Below are 16,705 nucleotides of genomic sequence, written 5' to 3'. Positions count from 1 at the left end.
AAAATTTGGATAATTACTTTGTTTTCCGTACTTTTTGTGTTTAGCGTTTGAAAATTTTATGACAAAAGGACCTTATATTTACTTTGTCTTAATATGAATATTATCTGATTTGTTTTATTGTATTCTTGTGTTTGGTTAGTGATTTTGCAAAAGAGATTACGTTATATGAACATATATAATAGAAATAGGATTATGTTCACTTGGCATAACAAAACCAGATCATATAAGTAAACAGTTGTTTATAAATATTCAAAAAGTAAACGAATTCTAAAGTTCATCAGGATACTTTTTTGCTATATGAAAATTCAATTGTGGCTATTAGTTGGATACAAGACTATGGTCAGGGTCATTAGAGTACGTTTAGAGTGTTTTTGTTAATTATTTTTTTCTTGAATTAGGGTTTTTTTATTTTCCCTTTTCATGTAATGTTTTTTTTGGCATAAGGATTTGATGTTTAATGTACTGTCCTGTTATCATAAAGGGGTACTAAAAATTTGTTTGCTATTGTTGAAATAAAAACGCCTAAATTTTACCTTAATTCGATACAAAACTATTTTTGGCATCACTAATGTTTCATCAATGATGTTTGTCATTGCATAATCGATGTATATAATATTAGAATCTTGATCTTGTTTTTACCTTGGATATATATGTTTTTCTTAATAAAAGGTTTTTATTAATTTGAATAAAAATGAAACTTACAAACAAGAAATTACAGTGAAAACAGAGCACAGAAGCTCAAATCGTCAGAATCAATTCCTTTTTTTTTGACTAAAGAGAATCAATTCCTTTCCAAAGAAATTACCAAACCAGAAACTAAGTGTTCTCTACCACTGACGATATTAATCAACAAGAAAACCAAGCACCAACGATAAAGAAATATTCAACTTCAACTTCATATCTCCAAATATTCTCATTTCGAGCTTTGGCCATGGGATTTACTAAAACTTTGAAAGGTTACCTCTGTAGTTGTGGTATTGCCAGCTACCAAAAAAATGTGCATGATCAGCCAGTGGTAGACTGGTGGTGGTGATTTGAAGAAGGCTCATAGCCGTTGGATTAACACATCGATCCTCGGTCAGGAGAAGAGCATTTGTTCAAACATTTTTCTTTTTTAGCAACTTGTTCAAACGATAATAGAAAATAATCTGGGAGATAAGACCATTTAAAGGAGAACTAGATTTTGACATGCGCTTAGAAAGCGCGGATTTGTTTTTCATTCATTGATTGAAAACTGATTTACAAAACTACCATTATTTTTGTTTCGATCCATAACAATTGAGTTTTTAGGTTTTTATCATTTTTTTTCTTTCAAAATATGGTATTTGTTCGAAATATGGTAGTTGTTCTATAATAATGTTTGAGTTTTAAGAATTGTTTTCATATCAAACTTAGATTCGTGGTTGAACCTATATACCTGATACATTGTACATAATTCGATGAAAAATTCGTTAATTAAAAATCCGATAGAACCCGATAAAAAACCAAAAACTCACTATTAACCCGCGATATGGTACACCATTGATCCGATAAAAACACAAAATATCTGATAGTATTTTTTTAAAAAATGATTAAATTACTCATATATTTTTTTAAATATTACAAAAAATTGTGATTCTTTAGAATATTATGAAATTTTATTATGTTATCCAAATAAAAAAAGATAATATAAAAAACTTATTGATATGAAAATATTAGTTTATTTTCGTCATTAATAACCTATTATAAGTTTATATTTTTTATTTTAGATTTAAAAATGATTTTAGGATAATTTTTAAAATATTCTTAAACACTCGTATTTGCCATATCAATACTATGTAAAAATGACATTATACACGAAAAAATGATATTCAAATATGTATATGATATATGGTGTAGGATATAAAGTTTTGATTTGTATTGAAAATCTGCATAATATTCGAATTATCTATTTTGAATATTGATACATCGATTTTCATGTGTTTGTTAATTTATTTATGGTTCATAATATATTTATACTTAGAATACTTATATTAAATTTAAAGTTAACATATATTTTATATATATATATATATATATATATGTCCATTACTTATAGATCCATTTAGGTGTATTTCTAGGCCCAAAACCAAAAGATTTAAATGTCATTAATGAATTTTATTAATTCATTGTAAAAATATGAGTATTTTTGAAAAAAACTGTAAATTTTATTAAGGGTATAATATGGGAATGATTCTGGTATCTATTTTTTAAGTTCGTTTTTAATGATGTAACTTGTAATCAAGTATGTTGAATGTGATAGATATTATGTTTTTGATAGAATTTCGAAAAAAATTGCACTTATTTAAAATGACACATGTCTCACACCTAATATAATATCTGGTCCATGCGTCTAATGAAAACCAGAATAACATGTTTTTATTTATTTGTTGTGCACATTAAAACAATTACCTTCCAATTGAAATAATTTTCTTTTACACAGAAAGTCATTTATTTCTATAAATTTTATTTATGTCAAAGAAGGAAACACATTTTAAATTCAAAATTGCAAATGGTCAAGACTTAAGAGTTGGTAAAAAAAAATCTTGCAATTGAAATATTTGTCTTTTACACAGAAATAATATATAATTCTACTTTTATGTATGTTAAAGAAGGAAACACATTATTTTTTTCCAGAATTGCAAATGGTCAAGAGTTGGTAAAAAAGTTCCCAAAAAATAAGTGAAGAAAATAAATAAATGTAGAATCTTTTACATCCTTCATAAACAGCAAAAAAAACATCTTCATTTTCATTTTCATATCCATCCATGTCTCAACGCTAAGTGCATTCTATCTCTTCTCTCTCGCTTTACTTTCTTTCATCTTCTTTGATCCAATAGCCATGACGACATGCTCATCATCATCATCATCATCATCGTCACCTAGAAAGCTCCAATATCCTATCGATGACAATGATTGGATCAGCAAACTCCCAGACGAGTTATTGCAATTGATTCTCTCAAAATTGTCCACCGAAGAAGCTGTAAGAACAAGTCTTTTGTCGTCACGATGGGAGGATGTGTGGAAATGGAGGTCTCATCTCGTCCTCGACATGAACAAGGTCTTGGAAACAACCCCCGATGAAGATTTGCACCGAGTTTCTGTTGAGTTGGCTAGGTCAATGACCAAGGTTCGTCAGTTCTCTTCTCTCTTAGATTTTCATTTTAATCATTGTCTTTACGAAGGTTTGTCTCTCTCTATATATATAAGAGAATACACAAAATGGACCGGCCTATAGACTAATGTGTGAATAGATGATTGTGCATTTGGATTTGTAGTAGAAGAATCAACTATATGATATAATATGCGATAAGTGTTGCGTTACTCCACTTCAGACAAACAAAACTACATGATACTTAATGATGGCTTTCAGTTGTAAATATTTAATTTTTGATATTTGATACAACAAATTAGCTGGAACCAAATCATGCACAGAGTAGACAACACTTCTTAATATATATAGGTTTTGATAGACAACTTCTATTCGATGCATGCAAATGTTTGCACGTATATAACATGAAATTAATACATTGAATAATTAAAAAATAATTATAATCATTTTACGTTCTGTAGGCTATAAATAATCACCGTGGACACCTAGAAAGCTGCATTATTCAGCATTACGTATCCCAATGTAAGGATGGTACGCTCCAAAGTTGGATCCACTCAGTGACTCGTTTGGAACACACAAAAGATCTGACACTTGTAAACTACATCCCTGCTACAAGGCGTTGCACAGGAGCTAGTTTGCTCAGCTTGCTCCCAGATACATTTTCACATCATAGCCTCACTTCACTATCACTTTGTGGATACACCCTAATAGGTCCACGTGCCTTCAGCAATTGCAAGAATCTTAAGACCCTCAAGCTTATAAACATTGTCATCTCACAAGCTAGTGTCCTTAGTGGAGTTTTAGCAGCTTGCTCCTCCCTCGAGGTGGTTGTGTTGAAAGTCAATTTCCTAACCCCACGTGGTGTGTTGAAGATTGAGAACAACAATTTGAAGTTCTTGCAATTGTCTTCCCTTAACGAGATTGATAGGATGGAAGTGTATGCAACTTGTCTAGATGTTCTAGACATCAGGTGTATCAAAGTTAAGAAAGACAACTTCATCCTCGTTGCTCCCAATATCCAGGTTAACACAAATGTTTGGTTGGATGATCACGGTCGTATTGATTGTCCTCACCTCTACTATCATGTATCATCATATCTCGCTCAGGTACAAACTTAACTAACACAATCTTTTTGAATATTTTGAAAATTACATATATATATATATATATATATATATTGACATGAATGATGTATTTCTGAATCTTAATTAGGAAGAAAAAAACATTTGGCATGAGCTTTTGGTGAGTGACTTTCATGATATGAGACGGTCTGGGTGTTTATCAGTGAGTGTAGATTTAACTGATCCGGAAGAAGTGGAGATACTGAAGGAAGTTTTGCTTATGTGGACCAATCTTTTGATTGAGTTTGAGATCTTGTTCAAGGTACATTATTGTCATGTTTAAATTCTCATTATTGGATAGAACTTGACCACTTCTCTCATATATCATATTTTCGTTTCAGAACAAGAAATCTCCTATAGAAGAAGGTGAATGTTCTACTAACGACAGAACACATGCGAAACCGTTCCCTAACGCTGATGTATGTTTTTATAATGTGTGGTTGTATAATTTTGATGGTTGGAATGAGGAAGAGTTTGCGTTTGTTTCACGTTTGTTGATGCAAGAGACTGTGATAATTAAGATGATGATCGAGACTTCTTCGTTTCCTCCGACGAAGAAGTCGAATGCAGAAGCAGCTGTGGCCAAGTTGATGGAACTTCCTAAACGTTATAAACATGTTATTAAATGCTTCTGATGAAACTTTGGTTCCATTCCTAGTATAAACTGTTTACTAGCCTTTTCTTTATTATATCTGAGGATAATGTGGTTTTCGTACTTATTTTATGTTCTACCATTTGAGAATTTATGACTAAAACAAAGAGATTTGAGATTTACATTGTCTTAATATATGAATATTATCTGACGTTCTGGTATTTTTAGTTAATGCTTTTTGCAAAAGAGATTGCGTTATATGAACCTATATAACAGAAAAAGAATTTTTGTTTTCACATCATGTAATAAGTAAACGACTAAAATTCAACGAATTTCTTGTGTTACGGAGTATTTTTTTTACTATGTGAAAAATAAATTGTGGCTAAAAAGTCTGATACGAGGCTATATATGGTCAGGGACTCAGGGTGATCAGGGTACGTTTAGGTGTTTTAGTTAATTAGTCTTTGTATTTTAATTTATAATTTAGGTTTTCACATTTTTTCCCTTTTTATGTTATCGGCTTTCGACGTAAATATTTGTTTAAGAAATGAGAATTAATTAGTGTTACGTTTAAAATATAATAGAAGCAATTTATGCTATTACTGGAACAAAAATAACTTAACTTTATCTTAATTCGATACACGATCAATGTAGGGTGTGATTGGTAGTGGCTGTAGGTGTTGTCAACAGCTTCATTTATTTCTACAACACTAAATTCACGGTAATCAAGCTTTAATAAAAATTTCAAAATCACAGCTCTCAAAATAACGTACAACTGTACAAGTGCTCTGTAGAGCCAAAAATCCAAAGGAATTTTTTAGAGCTTTCCATAAAATTCTAACAATAAAACCTAAAGCCACAGCAAAAAATTTACAAATTTTTTTCCTACAGCAACACTTTTAAAGCTACAGCAATTACCAATTGGACCCGTAGTATCGCTAATCTATTACTTCTTCTGTTTCACATAGAATTCTTTGTAACATCGCAATTTATACTTATTTTAGGATATGAGAATTATTTTTATGTTATTGTAACAAAGACCTAAAATATATTAGTAGTGTGTATGCTACTGTTAAAATGGAAACACCCTTTTGATACAAGATCAATTTGATATCGCTAATATATTATCAACTAGTGGTTTGGCCGCGCTTCGCGCGGATTGCGGATTGTTGCTTTGGTTATTGGTTTATGATATTGCTCTGTTCTTTGCCATACTAATGTAAAAGATGTGTTACGTTTTGTTTTGAGTGGTGGTGTTTCGGTAATGGTGTTGTTTGACGTCCGTATGGGCGTGATATGTGGAGTATATGTGGGGGTCGTATATTTCTTAGGTGTAGCTTAGAAATTAAGTTGTAATGTGGTGAAATGAAGCTTTGAACTGCACAGACCAAGACAGAGGTTCATATTGAGCATGTTAAAGGTTATAATAAAATTTGTTGTTTGAATACCAAAAATTAAGCAATTAGTCTTATGTAATACAAACGTTTTTAGAGTTTGTCATAGTATAACATGGGTACATGAACTATTTTATTGTTTAAATTTTGAGTTTAAAAAAAAATTATTTGTCGTTGAATATGAAGTTAAAGTAGAAACATGTTTGTTTCTCTTTATGAAACTTTGTATATAATCAATGTTGTTGTCAAAGTAGAAACATGTTTTTTAGTGTTGAGGAGAGCAATAGTTTTCCTATAATAGTGAAACAAATTTTAAAAATGAGTTTGACATAATAAGTTTGTTTGTCCCTTTATATAATCTTGACATGCTTAAGAATAAAAAAAATTAGTTACTTTATATAATATAGATTTGTTAAATCATAAGTTTTAAGTTCAACTGAAACCTATTTTTATCAAGTGAATTTTTGGGGTTCTTATACTGTAGTTCTTTTATATATGTCAAACGTTTTGTTATAATTTATATTGAATATTACATAATTTGTTTTTACATATTTTGCATATTGCTTTTAGGTCCATTTATTGATTTAAGAAGTGAAGACGGAGTCTTAACCTTGTGACAAAAAAAAAAGCACAATTTTTTAACAACAAATTCGTTAGAATTAAAAGACAAATTGTAAACCAAACCACATGCACCAAACCTCATTTAGTAAGCTTTGCAGCAACAAACAATAGAAACAGCGACCAAATGACAAAATCAGATCAAAGTCGGTTCGGAATCGCATTGCAACAAGACTGGAAAGTGGATAATGGCGGTCATAAGGTGCTCACATATAGAACCAAGTGTTATATAAACCATTTACATTTTTTTTGTTCATACATCTGTCTAAGAGTACACTTAATAATGAATTGAACTTGCAAGGGATGGTTGCTCCACTGGTGCTGCATGATTATGGTAGAACTCCTATTCAAATGTATTTTTCTTTTATTTTGTATCTTTAAAGTTTGAGAAAATTTATGTAGTTCAAATGCACCTTCACACGGGTTGCCTAAATAATTTAGTGAGCGAAATTAACATGAATCCACTTGGAGTTTAGCTTTAATTCCAACATAATTTTGGACCCATTTGTGAGGCTCATTAGGACTGTCCAGCAACCACAAAGTTGTGTAACCACAGAAAAACGTATGTTACATTAAATGCTCAGACAATCCTAAAAGCCTCATAACATCAAAGACATACTAACACAAAAACTTCATCGACATCTACAGCATCTGAAGACTAATTAAGTTAAACTTGACAGAATCAATACATATTCACCAAAAATATGGTGAAGAAAAATCCTATGCATAGAGCAGGAGACACACTTGAAAACTACAAAGAATGTAAACGTAGAGGAACTCAGAGAGTGCTCATAAACTCACCAGGTTCAACACCAAAAAAAAACAAAACAGGTCGAGTAAGTAACCTTGATTTACATCATTTCCATTCAAGAGTGCTTGAATCTGTTCTCATCTCTTTTAATTCACCATATAATTTACCTTCCAGTTTGATGTTAGGAAGTTACATACTCACAAATCCAAATTTACAGCAGAAACATTAATCACACTGTCAACTCTCTTAAAAGATTGTCTACCAAGGATTCCCGAAACTCTTTCTGCAAATGTTGTGGAGTACCCTGCTTCATACGCAGGATATGAAGGTATGGTTACAGTTTCTGTATCATAATTTTCTCAAAAAAAAAAACTTAATTAACTGTGTGCATTCATCTGTTGAAAATAAAAAGAATTTTGAAACAAAACCTTTATTAAACTGAACCAAAGTGATTTGTTTTCCAAGATAATCTGAAAACCTTTTCTCTTCTCCTTCATCAAACGCAGAGCCAGATCATTCCCACATCGACACACCTTCTGCCATGGAGCTCGGTTTCAGTCAATAAAATCTTTAACAGACTCATACCAAGAGCTCTTACCACTGCAAAATGAAAGAAAAGAATCAAAACAACAATTCAAGTCTCATTTCAGTCAAGAGTTTATGTAATTATTACCAGAATATATATACCCAAAAATGAGTCTTTTGTTGGCTCCCAATCTTCCAAGAAGGCTTCAAGATGGAGTTGAAAATCAGAGAAATAGCGCAAGACTTTAGTCTTATATTCGAAATGAAGCAGAAATATTTTCGGGAAGTTCTCCCCCTATCTTGACAGTCGGAGCCTCCAGAACCTGAGAAGGTGTTTGAACAACAACCAGCCTTCAAATTAGCAAAAAAGAGAAAAACTATAGAACAAATTCGTTTAGAAGAAAAAGGCAAATCTACGTTAGCAGGCACACATGGATCGTAAACAGTTAAAAAAAAATAGCAAAACCTTCTTATCAAGCGGAAGCATGTCAACTCTCATCAGTTCCCCTGCTTTCTTCACTGTTCCATACTTCCTTTTGCTACCATCTGTGTAATGATGCAGAAGGGTTCAAACTGGTGAAGAGTGACATTCTGAGTTTTCTACATCCCTATTTATAATTGAACAAATTAGGGATTTGTGATGAAAATTGGGAAAGGGTAACTTAAATCGACATTGTGGGAGAGCTTCAATGAGAGAGTTGAAGACAAATCTTAATGATAATGTTCCAATGAATACGAAAATCATTACGCCTCCGTTATGTCAGAATGGATGGAGTTTAGGAGTTTCAAGCAACCGTGGAAGGAGGAAAAATGTTACATTGGGCTCTTTGTTCATTTGTGAGACTGGGCCTTTATCATCTAACAACTAACCAAAGCGTAGCCCATATTGAACTCGTTATAAGTTGCACCGAGAAAATGAAAGCTGACGTGTTGAGATTTGCCCACCCTTATCTGATGATGTGGCTGCAGGAGGAGAGAGACAAGGCAATTTTATTATATAAGATGATGCTTGTCATTATAGTTAATACACCATTTACACCACTTATCAGGAATATTTGTTGCGTATGATTCCTTGTCATTCTTTAAATTTTAAAGAACTATAGAACAAAAACATTTGTTATTATATATGGAACAAAAATAAAAATATTCTTTTTATTCATTTTATTTTGGTTATTCTTTTCTCACTCATTCATATTCTTATTTTAATTGTCACCAGTTAGAACCTTAATATTCAGTGAAGAAAATTCATTACTTTTCCACTATTATTTATTATTTCTCTATAAAGGATTTAAACTGATTGTGCTTAACTTTTTAAGCAAAAGGAAAAGTTATTAATTAATAAAATTAAAATTTCATAAACGAACTTTAATCTCTACAAAATTTAGGGAGGAAACTTAGACTAAATTTTCTACTTATTTATTACATTAAAATCACTTCGTATTAGAACAAAGAACTTGAAAAAATCATATAAATTTTTTGGAGATTTAGTTTGGGTTTTTTCGTCATTTTCTTCCATTTTCTATAAAAAAAACAGTATTGAGAAAAAGAATTAAAATTTGTGGAAAGCAAGTCTAATAATAGTTTTTTTTTAATCAAAAATCAACATTGGGAAACAAGCAATTTAAAAGAGAAGCTATGTTTTGAAGATGAACATGCGTATATGAAGTTATGAACTAGTATTGAATAAGATGAACATATGTGTGACAAACAAAGCTAAGTTATAATCCTCCTCCATTACAAAACCCATAATCTAATGATTTTTTTTGCCTTTATATGAAGACACTATACTGCCGGCAAGTGAAAGCATCATTCTTCAAGTTAGTAGAGGTCTCTCTGTCTTCTACGTATTGTTGTTTTACATGATGATGATGATCAAAGTCATCTTCTTCAGCATTACTGGGAATCAAAGTCAGGCTTGGAAGGGTATTCAAGTCCATGCAGCTCAGGCATTCTCCTTAGATCTTCCTCAGTGTATCCTGGGATGAACCAGTATCTCTTATCCATTCCAAATACCTATTAATATGGAGGGAGAAAAGAAAAGAACTTAGAACTAACTGACAGCTATATATTCGAATGTAAGAAGATAATAACCTGTTCAAAGTTTTTCTTTCTACCGAGGTCATACCGCCATCTTGCACTGGTTTTCTTCTCATATGCCTGCTCACAATTCAACACCAAGAAAGTTTAATAACCGATGATTCATCTTGCACTTAAAAGAAAAGGAGTTACCTCTATAGTTGTGGTGTTGCCAGCAACCAAAGAAATGTGCATGATCAAGAAACCCATCACGCTCAAAGCAAATGCCAAATTCAAAACTGTTGTCCATGATACAAAACAAGGAGAGATTTGATAAACAGATGAAACCAAATACCGTCTAAAAGCATAAGTAAAATTTGAACATTTACCAAATGCAAGGAAAGTAGTAGCGAGAGTGCCTGGTGTTCCAGGTATCTCTTCATCACTAAAGAAGGCTATAAAGTGCGGCATAAGAACCAAAGTCACAAGAGTCGTCTCTAAAAATGTGTAGAACTGCATTTGAACAAACACACACAAAAAGTTTTGACAAGATGAAGATTCTATAAACAATATTGAGTCAAGAAACAAAAAAAAAAACTTACCAAGAAAAGAAGGAAGTACTTATAATTCAATGCTCCTACACAGTTAACAACCCAAACGCAGTGGTGATCCATCTTCAACACACATCTACCACCTATACATCAGACATGTAACACAATCAAGACTATATACTCCTTATGTTTCAAAATAGTACATATTTTAAAAAAATTCACAAATATTAAATCTTAATTATAAATACATAGTTTTTTTGTGATTATCTATTTCCTACAAACCAATAAAAATTCAAAAAATGCAATTAATATTTTTGAAGTTTACAATTAATTATAATTAGTTGATAAAAATGCATTAAAAATACAGAAATGTATCTTTTTGATACAATTTTTATTCTTCTAAAACATACATTTTTATGAAAGAGTGAGTATATATATGGTGAAGAAGACTTACAAACAGAACAATGATGGCAACGTGGAGGTTTTGGCTGATTGCACTTCCTACAGAACCTAACTCTAGGGTTTGAAGAATCTGTCTGTAAACCGACAAACTCCAGACTAGTTAACGGATCAGATTCACCTCTCTCTTCATCACTAGCTGGCCTCCAGTTAGCAGGGACAGCACCAGGATCAGTGAAAACAACAGAGAAGTAGCTCCACAAAAGCATCGCCAGCTGCAAACAACAACAATACTAAACTAGTTCACATCCAAAGCAACAAGCTTAAGACTAGTTCACAACTAAAGCAACAAGATTTAGACTAAGTTCACATCTAAAGCAACAACCTTTGTTGACCGAATTGACTCAAAGCACGAAGCTTTACCAATCAAGGAAGCTTTTTCAAACAAGAATCTACGATCCAGAAGGAAACCCATATCGAAAGATTTGAGCTTTTTTACTTACGAGGACATGGAAGAGGACAAGGATGGTGAGAGCAACAAAGGAATCAACGCCTCCTTGAGAGAGAGCAGGTCCATAATTAGTCAAAACGACGGCGTAATAGGTAACACCGACAACACCGAGAACTAGCAAGATCATGATGGATCCGAGACCTCGTAAGGCCGTACAGAACTTGAACACGTTCCACGCCATTGCAGTACCAGATCTATGCATAGTAGTCAAACCTTCAAAGATTCGATTTACAGAATTTGAAAAAGGAGTTTAGAGAGATTCAAAAAGGGGGTTTATGGAAATAAAACGAGAGTGATTCATTCCATAGATGAAGGAGGAGGAGGAAAGGAGCTTAAAAGAATGAGACTTGTTCTCCGTTTTGGAGCAAACAAGAAAATTTCAGACGAAAATAAAGATTTGTGATTTTAACGACTTTCTTGAGTCAATCAATCAGTCTTTCACGATCCCACAAATTTGTTCTTTTTTCATTTCGTTAAATTGCTAATTTGTCCCGACAAACAAAAACTCAAAAACGATATTTTCCGAAAAGAGAGTTAAAAAGGAATCGCCCACCGTGGGACTCGAACCCACGACCACAAGGTTAAGAGCCTTGCGCTCTACCAACTGAGCTAGACGGGCTTCTTGTTTGTACCTTCTTCTAGTAAATTATGTCTCTTATTAAATGTTGGCTTTAGAGAACGATCAATACTACTGGACTATTGGGTCAAGAATACTAAGACCATTAAGCATCGAAACATGTTAACTTATTGGTAGCCTCTCTCAGTCTATATTTTTCGAAACCAAAATTACAGTCATTACAAAACTGTAAGAACAAATTTTACATAAAGCTAATTTATTGAAAACGATTCAAAATTTCAATCGGTATGCATATTTTTCATACATTTTATTCAATTCCAAATCCCATAACTCATGTCCATTGCTCCTACGTTTGTTTTTGTGAAGGATCACATTGAGACTAATTAGTCTGATAAATTAGCCTCTCTCTATTTAGTGAAGCAAATTGTGTAGTAAGATCTGTTTGGGCTTTAGAGATAACACTGCTGGCCCATTGGTCTCACAATAATAAGCCCACGAAGCGTGTTTGCTTCTCGTCTTCTTTGGGTTCCCATTTGTCGAGAAGAGAGGACACGGAGCTTCTGAAGAGATGGCTTCCATGGTGTCACCGACCACTTGCTTATACCTCCATAAACAGCGGATAAAGCTTCCCTCCCATGGTCGTTTTCGTATAACCGCTTCGATTCCAGAGGCTTCAGATGACAAACATCCCAAGTTAATTGCTCGAAGGTACTGTCTACTCCTGCATACTCTGTTTATCACTTGAACCAAGTATCTGAATTGAAATATATTTGGAATCGGAAGAGAGATGATTCTTAGGAGCAGTGAACTAGCTATGATCGGGCCATTTTCCAACTCAGGTATACGTTTTCTTCCGACAGATGTCTAAACTAAGTGTGGTGGTAATGATATTATCTTTTGTGTTTGGTTCTCAGTGGGAAGAAACCAGAGTATCTTGGAGTACAGAAGAACGAGAGATTGGCTCTGTGTCCTGCTACAAACAACTGTATATCCACTTCTGAGAGCGTCAGCGATCGAGTCCACTATGCTCCACCATGGTAACTAACACTATCATGAGCTTTAAATTGTTTTGAAAGATTTGAATCATCACACTTTTTTTCCATTGGTGGGCAAGGAACTATAATGGTGGAAGGAAGACGCCTGTGAGCAAAGAAGTTGCAATGAAAGAGCTTCTTAATGTGGTAAGAGAGCCTTGAACAAGTTTGATGTTTTGAGATGAATTAGTGGTATCTAGAGATGGGTTTGTTTATTATTGTTGTTGCAGATTAAGTCGACGAAGCCGGACAAGTTTACTCCACGGATTGTGGAGAAGAAGGATGACTATGTTCATGTGGAATATGAAAGTCCAATCTTAGGTGTAAGTAAAGGCAGAGCTTTTCTATTGTTGTCTACTATTGTCTCACTTCAACGACTATATCTTAAACGTTTGGTCTTTGGCAGTTGGTGTAGATGATGTTGAGTTCTTGTTCTCTCCTGGGAAGAACTCGACGGTGGAGTATCGGTCTGCATCACGTAAAGGGAACTTCGACTTTGATGTGAACAGAAAGCGAATCAAGGTAAGAACTTGGATGTTGAAATAGTCTCTGTTACTGCTACTGGCTGATGGTTAATAAGCTTTCATTCTTTCTTTTTATCTATGCAGGCATTGCGACAGGAACTGGAGAAGAAGGGATGGGAATCAGAGAACAGCTTCTGATTTTGATTTACTGTTGTTATTCAATTAAAGATTTGTCAAGACTCAATGTTACTAGAAACTCTTCCAAAGAACGTTTTGTCATAAATAAGAGAAGGAGAATCTGTTAACAACACAAGAAAACTTCAAACACAGTTCAAGGTAACAGAGGGAGCCTAGTGTTGAGATGCGAATAAGAACAATAGAAAGGGTGTGTTGCCAACACTCGCTTAGTGTCTTCCTCAATTCCATGACTTCGGTCCTGATGCCATCCGCCTTGAGAATCATGATCTCAAGCTTGTCTCCCTATTACAAACAAAAACAATCCAACAAAGCAATAGTCAGCTAAAGACGAGCCATTAGTCAGACACAACAGGGGAAGACTTACAGTGTAGATATCCCTCTCAGTGGCGGACGCAAAAACAGTCTTAACCAAGTCAACTGCTTCAGGTTCAGAAAGGGGTGTGATAGCATCCTACATAGGCAAAAGACTAAAAAATAAGCAGCTTGAAATGATTCATTATGTGCTTAAACTAATTAAAGACCAAGCACAGACAAACAAACCTGGGCAGGAAGCAAGAGCGGGCTGGGACTCTTGAGCTGATTGTCAAGGAAGGGCATAATGAGAGTAGAACCAGAACCTTGAGCACTGTATCCAACCTTCTCATATGATCCCACTGCGTCATAGGTAAAGACACAGCCTTTTCCTGAATATTTTGACAGAAGAAGAAAGACACAACTTAACAACTCCAATAATCAACTCACAATGTGCAAACCCAAAGAGAAAAGAGAAGGCTTTTTCATACCTTCCTCATCAAGCCCACCGAGAACGTTAAAGGCATAGTAAGGAAAAAACCGCTTGAAGTAAAGCGTGTTGGAGAGAAGCTGAGCCATTGCAGGACAACTCATCTGCTTATTATGCTGATGCTGATAAACCTATTGCAGAACACCAAACACACTTTATTAAGCAAAAGTCTTCATCTTTACAAAGAAAATGCAAAGGGGAAAGCTCACTCACCAAGTGCCTTGACTTGAGAACTTTCTGAAGTGCTTTCACATCAGCTTGAAATCCAGACGAGGAGAGCACAGCCTTGTCTGCTCTGTAGACATTAAAAAGGCAGCAATTTTTGTTTACTCAATTAACAAAAATCATCAATTTTGTTCTTCTCCCCCCACAAAGGATCAAGTACTTACAGTTATGGATCTTCGAGTAATCGCGGCTTAGAATACTGTAACCGGTAGACATCCGAGTATCGGCGGCGATGACGCAGTAATCGGATCCAGCGATGGCCACACAGGTTCTGCAAAAGCAAAACCGATCAATACACAATCAGTAAACAAAATCGCTCAAACAGCGTAGCGATAAAGGGTCACAACAGGATCCGTACCCTCCATTGTTATCGTAAGGAGACCAATTAGCGTGCTGCTTCGTCATTGAGCTAAGAAAAAGGGGATTTTTGTTTAGCAAATTTGGGAACAGAGAGTGGAGACTTGAGAGCTCTTTCTCCGTCTTCTCTGGCTTTGTGAACACGAAAAGAGACGAAGACTAAAGATGGGCTTTATACTGGGCCTCATATGGGCTTTTAGATTATGGATGACCGTAAGAAGGTGTTATTGGATATGGTAATTTAAAGGAACTGATTTCTAGTACTGGAATCTGAGTTTGAGTGAGATTTTAGTGGATTTTGATGAATTCAATGCAACGCAATCAGATTTCGTTGTAATTCATTGCAATGTATTATTACATGTATACTGATTGCTACGGAATCTTCTTGTTTTAAAAAGAAATAGACCACCAAGTTTCTTCCTCTGTATCATTTTAAGTGGTGTTTAAGATATTTTCGCAAAGATTAAGAAAATATAAATTTTTATGCAATTTATCTTGATTACATAAAAATAACATAAATGAACGAAGTTTAACCAATAAGAAAAAATACATTATTTTGAAATTGGTTACAAATTTCAAATGACATTAAATTTATCTTGAATAGTGAGAATATCACTTATTGTGAAACAAAATCAGAATCTTTAAACACCCATCTAAAGTAGTATGAAGGACGTAAAAGTATTTAAGATGTGGAACAATATGTTTTCGGATCGACTGATATTCACCTAGTCTCCGGATCATCATTGTCGGTGTTAAAGCTGTCTCATCCTTTTATGGAGTGTTTGGCTAAAGCTAGTTTCTCAATCGGCATTTTTGCCTTCTTCGAAATTTGATGTTTGGGTCTATCAACGTCGATTTTGACAATCACAAGCTCGTTAGAGAAATCGTTTTAGGAAACAATCGAAGATTATCTACAAGATAAGAAAAGTTAAACAAAAAATATTTGATAATTTGAGAAAAATAAAATTAGTTATTTGCTCATAAACCAATTTGTTAAAATGTGTTTAATGATTAAACCTCTCAACTATTTTCGATAGGACGAATACCCTCATTTAATTTTTTAATGTTTTAACCCCTCAATATAATTTCAGCTCTGTATGTCACCTTCCTTACAAAATTATAGATTGAGGGTGACAGACGTTAACGGTTTGTAAGTTGAAAGGTTTAAAACATAAAAAAATTAGTTGAAAGATTTTTTTACGAGTCAAAATAGTTGAATATTTTATCACTAAAACCCTTATTTATTGTTTACATATGTATGTATTGAATGGTTTGTGGTGGTTTTGGGTTTGAAAAAGAATCATGCATAATTTTTTTGACAATCCGTTTCAGTTGCCCGAATGGTGAACAAGCTCGGGTTGGGCATATGTCAAAGGTCATACTCAAGCGTGTGTATTTTGGTAACATTGGACTAAGACAGCCGCCATCGCCCACATAGGTTAAGCATAACGAATCTTAAGA

At 33.7% G+C, this 16,705-nt stretch overlaps 2 protein-coding genes, 1 non-coding gene and 2 pseudogenes across 3 annotated transcripts; 2 read left to right on the top strand and 3 right to left on the bottom strand.

The window, feature by feature from the left end:
* Positions 1-2,860: 2,860 nt before the first annotated feature.
* On the top strand, positions 2,861-6,593 carry LOC125595014 (annotated as a pseudogene).
* A 3,108-nt stretch (positions 6,594-9,701) lies between these two features.
* LOC125595020 (probable protein S-acyltransferase 14) lies at positions 9,702-12,073 on the bottom strand. Its single transcript, XM_048771002.1, has 7 exons — positions 11,601-12,073; positions 11,153-11,372; positions 10,750-10,841; positions 10,537-10,660; positions 10,361-10,446; positions 10,223-10,288; positions 9,702-10,144 (listed from the first exon to the last, which is right to left on the bottom strand). Exons 1-7 carry the CDS (start codon positions 11,808-11,810, stop codon positions 10,025-10,027), a joined length of 918 nt encoding a protein of 305 aa, XP_048626959.1. The 5' UTR covers positions 11,811-12,073; the 3' UTR covers positions 9,702-10,024.
* An 81-nt stretch (positions 12,074-12,154) lies between these two features.
* On the bottom strand, positions 12,155-12,227 carry TRNAK-CUU. The gene has a single exon. It is a non-coding gene; the product is annotated as a tRNA-Lys (tRNA).
* Positions 12,228-12,668: 441 nt separating this feature from the next.
* Positions 12,669-13,883, top strand: LOC125595022 (annotated as a pseudogene).
* A 63-nt stretch (positions 13,884-13,946) lies between these two features.
* Positions 13,947-15,303, bottom strand: LOC125595021 (proteasome subunit beta type-1-like). The gene is made up of 7 exons (XM_048771003.1): positions 15,246-15,303; positions 15,048-15,158; positions 14,876-14,957; positions 14,664-14,793; positions 14,422-14,564; positions 14,246-14,332; positions 13,947-14,163 (listed from the first exon to the last, which is right to left on the bottom strand). Exons 1-7 carry the CDS (start codon positions 15,290-15,292, stop codon positions 13,960-13,962), a joined length of 804 nt encoding a protein of 267 aa, XP_048626960.1. The 5' UTR covers positions 15,293-15,303; the 3' UTR covers positions 13,947-13,959.
* Between the last annotated feature and the right edge of the window lie 1,402 nt (positions 15,304-16,705).

The sequence above is a fragment of the Brassica napus genome (assembly GCF_020379485.1).
Source record: "Brassica napus cultivar Da-Ae chromosome C8 unlocalized genomic scaffold, Da-Ae chrC08_Random_7, whole genome shotgun sequence".
Lineage (NCBI taxonomy): Eukaryota > Viridiplantae > Streptophyta > Magnoliopsida > Brassicales > Brassicaceae > Brassica > Brassica napus.
The sequence above is the reverse complement of the archived record's forward strand: the minus strand, read 5'-3'. Positions and strand labels throughout refer to the sequence as shown.